General features: G+C 50.6%; 1 protein-coding gene across 1 annotated transcript in view; it reads left to right on the forward strand.

Annotated features, from left to right (window-relative positions):
- Positions 1-273: 273 nt before the first annotated feature.
- Positions 274-10,195, forward strand: part of CTSH (cathepsin H) — a 29,594-nt gene continuing 19,672 nt past the window's right edge. The window contains exons 1-3 of the mRNA XM_032175572.2: positions 274-448; positions 6,201-6,232; positions 7,952-8,057. Of these exons, the coding sequence (XP_032031463.1) occupies positions 358-448; positions 6,201-6,232; positions 7,952-8,057 (229 nt within the window). The 5' untranslated portion in view covers positions 274-357. The remainder of the gene's footprint in view (positions 449-6,200; positions 6,233-7,951; positions 8,058-10,195) is intronic.

The raw sequence follows: 10,195 nt of genomic DNA on the forward strand, positions 1-10,195 counted from the left end.
ACGCTGGGAGAGGGAGAGGCCAGGCTGAGACCTCCCCGCGCGGTGCCAGCCAGTCCAGGCAGATCGAGGACTCAGCCAGGCCTGATAGCCAGGCAAGCCCTTCCTCCCGGAGGAGATAAGGGAGCGACGCGGCCGGGCGATAGGCGAACTACAGCTGGCGGGTTAGTCGGCACCGCCCCTTCCCGCGAGCCCGGCCCAGGGAGAGTCCCGCCCACCCCGGCCCGCGCTTGCTCCGCCCCGCCCCGCGCTCGTGCCGCCCCGCCCCGCGCTCGTGCCGCCCCGCCGCACTCCCAGTCTCCTCTCTGGGCCGCCACCTCCGCGGACCCTGAGCGCCAGAGCCCAGCCGCCACCGCCGCGATGTGGGCCACGCTGCCGCTGCTCTGCGCCGGGGCCTGGCTCCTGGGAGCCCCCGTCTGCGGTGCCGCCGAACTGTCCGTGAACTCCTTAGGTACGCAGAGGGGGCGCCGCCCGAGAGGGTGCTAGCAGGTCCTAGAGTGGACGCCGGGAGAACTTGGCCAGGGGCGCAGTGGGCTCCGGAGGAACGGGGCAGAGCTTTCCCCGGTGAGAGGCCAGGGACTCTGCGTGCTGGCACGGGGAGGGGTAACTGCATTATAGGCGGGGGGTCTCGGAGGGTGGGCGGCTTGTAGGACCAGAGGAGCAGATGGGCTGAGTGTCCAGGGTCCCACTTAGCCAGGTGGCTCTCCAGCCTAGAATACCAAAGGAGCCCGCAGCTCCTTCCGCCTTCCCCAACTGGAGACACAGAGTGTCACACAGAGGACTCTGATCTGTCCCTGCCAGAGGTCAGCAAGGACTTCCCAGCCTTCTCTAGCAGCTTCCCCCGGGACTTGGCACACAGGGGATCCCTGTGGTGTCTTGGGAGTCCCATCTGTAGAGTAGGTTGGACGGGCTGTTTGGAAGAGTGAATCCCTGTGCAACGGCACCAGGGAAAGCACTCAGACCAGCAGCGCTTTTAACCGCACCCCAGGGCCCAGGGTGTCAGGTGGAGCCCCAGGACTCCTCTTGTTGGCCAGGTTGGCTGCGACTGGTCCAGCTTCGTGCTGCCCTTGCATCCTGTCTACTGCCCGGGCTCAGGCACCTCCCCTGGCTGAAGGCAAGGAGCCTGCTCTTCCCTACTGCCTCCCTCCTTCCCTACTGCCCCTGGTCCAAGCCTCAGCCCACAGGCTCTGAACTCAAAGACCACCTGCCCCCTTCACAGAGAAAAGTAGCCAAGAAACAACCCGAGGAGCCACGAACCTATAGCGAGGGGGTGCCCTGAGCTCTGGAGGAACGGGACAGGGCTTTCCCCCAGCTAGAAGAGGCTCAGGGGATGGGACAGAGATCCCTGAGGCTGAATCTGGGCCAGAGGGTTGCCTCATTCCTTCCTACCTATTTATTAAAAAGGCCCCCCAGCCTTGCAAACCTCAGTGGGCGCCCAGCTCCAGGTCAGTTCCCGCCTAAGGAAAACCTAGCTGCCCCAAGCGAGGGCTGCCTGGAGAAGGCTGGCGCTGAGAGGCTGTCTGAATTCCAGAGCAGGGCTTGGCAAACTTTTTCTGTAAAAGACCAGACGGTAAATAACTTAGGCTTCATGGTGGTCTCTGTAGCAACTACTAACTCTGCCATGGTAGTGTGATAGCAACCACAGATTGTGTATGTAAGTGAGTGAGTGTAACTGGGTTCTAATAAATGATTTTTATGGCCACTGAAATTTCAGTTTCAAATGATTTTGGGTGCTACGAAATATATTTCTTCTAACCATTTAAAAGTGTAAGAAACTGTAGCTCAGGAGCTGTACAAAAACAGGAGCCAGGGGCCGGGTGCGGTGGCTCACACCTGTAATCTCAGCACTTTGGGAGACCGAGGCAGTCGGATCACTTTAGGTCAGGAGTTCGAGACCAGCCTGGCCAACATGGTGAAACCCTGTCTCTACTAAAAATACAAAAATTAGCTGGGTATGGTAGCCAGACGCCTGTAATCGCAGGTACTCGGGAGGCTGGGGCAGGAGAATCACTTGAAACCGAGAGGTGGTGATCACTCCAGCCTGGGTGACAGAGTAAGACTCCATCTAAAACAAACAAACAAACAAACAGGGGAATACTGCCGTTTCCTGAAACCTGCTCTAAATCCAGGCAAGGCATTATGGCACTTTTAAAAGTCTTGACTAGATTGGAATGGATCTATTTGAGGGTACGGCACGGTTCACCAGCAGATTATTCTGGCCTCAGAATAATCTCCCCAGAGGCAAACTGGTAGTCAATTGTCCTAAACTCAAACCCTGCCTCCAACTCTTGTCCTGAGTTGAGGTCTGTTTTCCTCTAAAGCCCTCAGCTGCAGCAGGGCCCTTAATCAAGATTTAGAATCCCTGAAACCCTAAAGGGAGCCATGTTGGGGAAATGTGCATTTTCCCCAGGGAAAATGGCCATAGATTGGTCTCTGGAACAGGTTCGAGACCCAAAAACGGAGATCTAAATGCTATGTAGTAGTGATCTTCACACTGGAGGTGTGGATCCTTGGGGAAACACAAAGATATTTCAAGTGATGCCGCCAGAGAGTGTCCTGGAAATCCATTTACAGACCTTTTATTTCCAAATGTCCTCTTTGCTAAAACTGGGAGAGAGCCCCTGAAGGCAAGGGGGAACCTCTTTCCTCTCATTCAATCTGAACCTGAACCCATGGGTATAAAAACAATAGGGACGGCAAACAAAAAGACAAAACGGTAGTAAATCGTCCATATCTGGCATTCTCAATTCCTCAAGGAAACTGAATTGGAGAGGACTTCATGGGGATATCAGCTGATGGGGTCCTAAAAATAACGTTGAGTGAGGCCAGGCATAGGGGCTCACGCCTGGGATCCCAGCACTTTGGGAGACCAAGGTGGGTGGATCACCTGAGGTCAGAAGTTTCAGACCAGATTGGCTAACATGGTGAAACCCCATCTCTACTAAAAATATAAAAATTAGCCGGGCATGGTGGTAGGCACCTGTAATCCCAGCTACTTGGGAGGCTGAGATAGAATTGCTTGAACCAGGAAGGTGGAGGTTGCAGTGAGCCGGTATCATGCCACTGCCCTCCAGCCTGGGCAACAGAGCCAGCCTCCGTCTAAAAAAAAAAAAAAGAGAGAGAAAAGAGAAAGAAAGAAAGGAAAAGAAAGAAGGAAAGAAAGAAAGCAAAGAAAGAAAGAAAAGAAAGGAAGGAAAGAAAGAAAGTTGAGTGATAGAGCACCATGGGATTGGATGCATAGAAAGGAGTGCAAAGAATTAAGTGGCATTGCTCTTAAAAACTGCCTCCATTCCCAGCTGCTTGTTTGAGCAGGGTTTCCCAGCCCTTTGACCTATAAGAAACAAAAATAAGACCAGAATTAATGCTGAACCTTTTCTCAACCAAACAATATTCACTCATGAAAATATAAATCCATTGCGGGGGATGGGTAGTAGAGTCCTGTTTATCTCATTAAGAGATGCATTTCCGATACAATTTTACTTTTGATGTTTAACAATTACTTTTCATAATGTGTAATATATTTGAAATGTTTTAATCAGTTGGGACACTAATAATAATTATGATTACTCAATCCAGAATAATTTTTTTTTTTTTTTTTGAGACGGAGTCTCGCTTTGTCACCCAGGCTGGAGTGCAGTGGCGCGATCTCGGCTGGCTGCAAGCCCCGCCTCCCGGGTTCACGCCATTCTCCTGCCTCAGCCTCCTGAGTAGCTGGGACTACAGGCGCCCGCCACCACGCCCAGCTAATTTTTTTTTTTGCATTTTTAGTAGAGTCGGGGTTTCACCATGTTAGCCAGGATGGTCTCAATCTTCTGACCTCATGATCTGCCCATCTCAGCCTCTCAAAGTGCTGGGATTACAGGCATGAGCCACTGCGCCCGGCTCCAGAATAAATTTTTATAATATTCACAGATGTATGGGTCACAGGTAGTAAAAATAATTTTTTTTTTTTTTAGACAGAGTCTCGCTTTGTTGCCCAGGCTGGAGTGCAGTGGCACGATCTCGGCTACTGCAACCTCTGCCTCCCAGGTTCAAGCAATTCTTCTGCCTCAGCCTCCCAAGTAGCTGGGACTACAGGTGCATGCCACCATGCCTGGCTAATTTTTGTATTTTTAGTAGCGATAAGGTTTCACCATGTTGGCCAGGCTGGTCTCAAACTCCTGACCTCATGATCCACCCGCCTCAGCCTCCCAAAGTGCTGGGATTACAGGCACGAGCCACGGCACCCAGCCAAAATAAATAATTTAAACTTTTTGTTGTTGTTGCAGAAAAGAATATGAAGGTGATCAAGTATAAAAATATATGTTCCCTTAGGATAAAATTCTGCCAGGTGGGGATGGAGATAGGTGTTCAAGGAAAAAAAGAAACTCTGTATAATATCTGACTGTTTTGTTTTCTTTATTTGAGATGGAGTTTCGCTCTTGTCACCCAGGCTGGAGTGCAGTGGCACGATCTCGGCTCACAGCAGCCTCTGCCTCCCGGGTTCAAGCGATCCTCCTGCCTCAGCCTCCTGAGTAGCTGGGATTACAGGCGCCCGCCACCATGCCCAGCTAATTTTTGTATTTTTAGTAGAGATGGGGTTTCGCCATGTTGGCCAAGTTGGTCATGAGCTCCTGACCTCAGGTGATCTGCCCACCTCGGCCTCCCAAAGTGCTGGGATTACAGGTGTGAGCCACCACACCCAGCCTGAATACCTGACTCTTATAGAAAAGTTTGTTCATGTTATCGATGGTGGATATCAAATCATCACGGTATTTAGATTCCACTGGCTAGCTTTAAAAGAATGATATAACAATCTTATTTTTAGAGATTTTTTTTTTTTTTTTGAAACAAGGTCTCACTCCTGTCACCCAGGTGAGAATGCAGTGGCGCTATCACAGCTCATTGCAGCCTCAACCTCCCGGGCTCAAGTGATCCTCCCGTCTAATTTTTTTTATATTTTTGTAGAGACGAGGTCTCACTTTGTTGCCCAGACTGGCCCCAAACTCCTAGGCTCAAGGGATTCGCCTGTGTCAGCCTCCCAAAGTACTGAGATTATAGGCTTGGGCCACACTGCCAGGCTTTATTTTTAAATCTCAGTATTTATAAGTTGGAATATGTCTTTGGAGGTATTCAAATTTAAAATGAAATGTTTAGATAAGAACATACATGGGGAAATATGGCAGGAATCCAAAAACGAATGGCTGGCCTGCTTTTGTAAAATATTTTGTCTTGTTTGTTTTATTATGTTTTTGATAATATCTGTACATATTTGGGGGTACATGTGAGGTTTCGTTTTTGTGAAGTCTTGCAGCAACGCAGTCCTACCCATTAATGTTCACACTCTCTGTGGCTGCCTCTGAGCCACAGGGGCAGAGTTGAGTAGTTGTGGCAGAGGCCATATAGACGCAAAGCCTGAAATAGTTACTAACTGTCCCCATAAGGAAAAACAGTGCTTGCCCTTGGAATAGATAGGTTTGTTTTTTGTTGTTGTTGTTTTTGTTTTTGAGATGGAGTCTCTTTCTGTCGCCCAGGCTGGAGTGCAGTGGCACGATCTCGGCTCACTGCAACCTCCGCCTCCCAGGTTCAAGCGATTCTCCAGCCTCAGCCTCCTGAGTAGCTGAGTAGGTGGCACATACCACCATACCCAGCTAATTTTTATATTTTTGTGGAGACGGGTTTTTGCCACGTTGGCCAAGCTGGTCTTGAACTCCTGACCACAGGCAATCGGCCTGCCTCAGCCTCCCAAAATGCTGGGATTACAGGCATGAGCCACCGCGCCCAGCTGGAGTAGATAGCTTTTTAAATTAACTTCTTACCGAAATATAACATCATACAGAAAGGGGCACAAATCATTGAGTATGCATTTCCACAAATTTTCGCAATCTAAACACACTCAGTTAACCAGCGCCCAGATGAAGAAACAGGACATGAGCAGCACCCCAGAAGTGCTTTCTGCGCCCCCACCCAGTAGGCATAACCACCATCCTGACTTTCAGCACCATTGACTAATTAGTGTATACTTTTTCACGTTAACTTGGGGTACAAAACCAGGAAGAGTCGGAGTTTCTTTTTGCATTCTGCATTATAGAACACCGTTTTTGGTGTTTTAAATTTAGCCCAGTTTTTGAAAATGCAAATCAGTTCTACAGTGCCCTACTTTGCTATAGACTCAACGTTACTGTGATGCACCCAGACCTAATCTTTTTTTTTTCTTTTTACAGAGAAGTTTCACTTCAAGTCATGGATGTCTAAGGTCAGTGCCCAACTTCTTCTTTCTGAAGTTTTTCATTTCACAAAGTTTCCTGTTATCAAACCAAACTGTCCCAGATTTGAGACAATGAAAAAGGGAATTTCCAACTTTGCCTAGTGGGGCCTTTCCAGACGTTGAATTGGCCAAACACTGGGAAAGATGCAGTTAAGTAAATTCCTTCCAAATAGTGGTCCCAAGTGATTATCTTGGCTGACAGCCTTCCAAGCCCTAGGATTCATTTCTGTATTTTGTTTTCCAAGCACATTGTGGAGAATGTAAATTAGTACAACCATTGTAAAAAAAACAGTATGGAGGTTCTATCAAAAACTCAAAACAAAACTACCGTATGACCCAGCAAGCCTGCTACTGAGTATATATCCAAAAGAAAGGAAATTAGTATAATGGAGAGATATCTGCACCCTCATGTTTATTGCAGAACTAGTCACAATAGCCAAGATATGGAATCAACCTAAGTGCCTATCAATGGGTAAAGCAAATGTGGTGTATATACACAATGGAATATTATTCAGCCATAAAAAAGAATGAAATTCTGTCATTTGCAGCAACATGGATAGAACTGGAGGTCATTATGTTTAGTGAAATAAGCCAAGCATAGAAAGGCAAATATTGCATGTTCTCACTCATATGTGAGAGATAAAAAAGTGGATCTCATGAAGAAAGACAGTAGAATGGTGACTACCAGAGGCTAGGAAGGGCAGGGAAGCAGGGATGAAGATAAACTGATTCATAAGTACAAAAAAAAAAATTTTTTTTTTTTTGAGACGAGTCTCACTGTGTCACCCAGGCTGAAGTGCAGTGGCACACTCTCGGCTCACTGCAACCTCCACCCTCTGGGTTCAAGCGATTCTTATGCCTCAGCCTCCTGAGTAGCTGGGATTACAAGTGCCTGCCACCATGCCCGGCTAATTTTTGTATTTTTAGTAGAGATGGGGGTTCGCCATGTTGGCCAGGTGGGTCTTGAACTCCTGACCTCAGGTGATCCACCCGCCTCAGCCTCCCAAAGTGCTGGGATTACAGGTGTGAGCCACTGCGCCTGTCCCAAAAATAATTAGATAGAAGAAATGAGACCAAGTGTTCAATAAACAAGTAGATTTGACTGTAGTAAGCAATCATTTGTTGTGTAATTCCAAATAGCTAGTAGAGAATAATTTGAATGTTCCCACCATAAAGAAATGTTTAAAGGATATCCCAGTTACCTTGATTTGATTATTACACATTATATGAATATATCGAAATATTACATGTACCAAAAAAAGTACATCAGTTATATATCAATAAAAAATTATATACATTTGTTTTTAGAAAACCAAAGCACACTGTGTACTGGTTGCAGAATCAGTTGGAGAACACCAGTGCTTGTGCTTTTGAAAAATGGTGATTTTTGCTGTAAACTTGACCCAGCACCAGCAGTGGCGTCCAGGAGTGCCCCGCATGTGGCAGGTTTGTTCACCAGTGCCTCTTGGACCGCAAGCTGACTTTGACGCAGCTGCATGGTCTTCATTCTGGCCACAGGTCCCTGAAAACGGGGTTGTTTTGTAACTTCCCAAATTTCTCAGCAGTGCCCTGCCCATTAACACAGATTTGGCCTGAGAATCATAGCAGAAAGAAAACTTTCATCTTTCCTCTATGAAAACAAAAAGGTCTCCCTCTAGGGAGCTGCAGCCTGTTTCCATGACTTGCTGCTGGCGTGTTTTGTTTTAGCACCATAAGACATACAGCACGGAGGAGTACCACCACAGGCTGCAGACGTTTGCCAGCAACTGGAGGAAGATAAACGCCCACAACAATGGGAACCACACATTTAAAAGTACGTGGAACGCCTTCCTTCCTGGAAGGATGTCAGTTAGTGACCCAGCCCATGAAAGGGCCCGCTGGGGGCCGGTGGGTGGAGGGAGCAGAAGCCCAGGCTCTGAAGCTGTGTTTGGCTGACCTCAGATTGTGGCTCCGCTGTTACTCTCTGTGTAATGTGGGATCATAAATTTGGGACAAAGCTGGTACCCCTCTGGGTGGTTGTGAAGTTTACAAGAGACTCTGTAGAAGCCGCTGCCCTGTTCCTGCCATCTGAGGGTCCAGCCTGGAAGCCAAGGTCTGCCTTTGGATTGTTGCAGGGGGTAGGGGTTGCTCATGGGCTCAGAGCAGCCCCTGGGAGCATCTGCCTTCACTCCAGTTTAATTTCTTTTTTTTTTTTTTTTTTTTGAGGCGGAGTCTCGCTCTGCCGCCCAGGCTGGAGTGCAGTGGCACAGTCTCGGCTCACTGCAAGCTCCGCCTCCCGGGTTCACGCCATTCTCCTGCCTCAGCCTCCGGAGTAGCTGGGACTACAGGCGCCCGCCACCACGCCCGGCTGATTTTTTTATATTTTTAGTAGAGACAGGGTTTCACCGTGGTCTCGATCTCCTGACCTCGTGATCTGCCCGCCTCGGCCTCCCAAAGTGCTGGGATTACAAGCGTGAGCCACCGCGCCCGGCCTAATTTCACGAGAAACTCACACACACGCCCAGCGTATTTGCTGAGGACTCTGAGAAATATTGGTAGTTGACTAAATTGGTAATAAAGGCATCAAGCATGAGCTGGAAGGAAACTTGGGCTTGAACCTCATTTCTGCTCAGTCCTAGCCTGTGACCTTCAGGGATGCTAACATGGGCAGTAAAGAGGAAAATTGAGGCCAGATGTGGTGGCCCACACCTATAATCCCTAAAGATGGGGTCAGGAGTTCGAGACCAGCCTGACCAACATGGCAAAACCCCATCTCTACTAAAAATACAAAAATTAGCCGGGCATGGTGGCAGGTGCCTGTAGTCCCAGCTACTAGGGAAGCTGAGGCAGGAGAATCGCTTGAACCCGGGAGGCAGAGGTTGCAGTGAGCCGAGATCGCGCCACTGCCTCCAGCCTGGGTGACAGAGCGAGACTCTGTCTCAAAAAAAAAACCTTCCTTCCTTCCTTCCTTCTTTCTTTCTTTCTTTCTTTCTTTCTTTTCTTCCCTCTGTGGCCCAGGCTGGAGTACACTCGGCTCGCCGCAGACTCCCTGCCTCCGGCTCCCGTGATGCTCCTGCCCTGGCCTGGGGGATGCCTGAGATTGCCGGCGCACCCCACCACCCCTCCCTGGTTTTTCTCCTTTGGCTGGAGGCGCGGTTTCGCCATGTCAGCCAGCCTGGTCTCCAGCTCCTGACCTACAGTGGTCTGCCCGCCTCGGCCTCCCCAGGTGCTGGGACTGCAGACGGAGGCTCGCTCACTCGGTGCTCGGTGTTGCCCGGGCTGGAGTGCGGTGGCATGGTCTTGGCTCGCTGCAGCCTCCGCCTCCCACTTGGCCTCCCAGGGTGCTGGGATTGCAGCCTCTGCCCAGCCACCCTGTCTGGGAAGTGAGGAGCACCTCTGCCCGGCCACCCCGTCTGGGAAGAAGTGAGGAGCGCCTCTGCCCGGCCGCCCCGTCTGGGAAGTGAGGAGCGCCTCTGCCCGGCCGCCCCGTCTGGGAAGTGAGGAGCGCCTCTGCCCGGCCGCCCCTTCTGGGAAGTGAGGAGCGCCTCTGCCCGGCCGCCCCGTCTGGGAAGTGAGGAGCGCCTCTGCCCGGCCTCTAGGAAGTGAGGAGCGTCTCTGCCCGGCCGCCCCTTCTGGGAAGTGAGGAGCACCTCTGCGCGGCCGCCCCTTCTGGGATGTGAGGAGCACCTCTGCCCAGCCGCCCCGTCTGGGAAGAAGTGAGGAGCGCCTCTGCCCGGCCGCCCCATCTGAGAAGTGAGGAGCGCCTCTGCCCGGCCGCCCCGTCTGGGAAGTGAGGAGCGCCTCTGCCCGGCTGCCCCTTCTGGGATGTGAGGAGCGCCTCTGCCCGGCCGCCCCGTCTGGGAAGAAGTGAGGAGCGCCTCTGCCCGGCCGCCCCGTCTGGGAAGAAGTGAGGAGTGCCTCTGCCCGGCCACCCCGTCTGGGAAGTGGGGAGCGCCTCTGCCCCGCCGCCAC

Source organism: Hylobates moloch, unplaced genomic scaffold (genome assembly GCF_009828535.3).
Source record: "Hylobates moloch isolate HMO894 unplaced genomic scaffold, HMol_V3 SCAFFOLD_14, whole genome shotgun sequence".
Classification (NCBI taxonomy): domain Eukaryota; kingdom Metazoa; phylum Chordata; class Mammalia; order Primates; family Hylobatidae; genus Hylobates; species Hylobates moloch.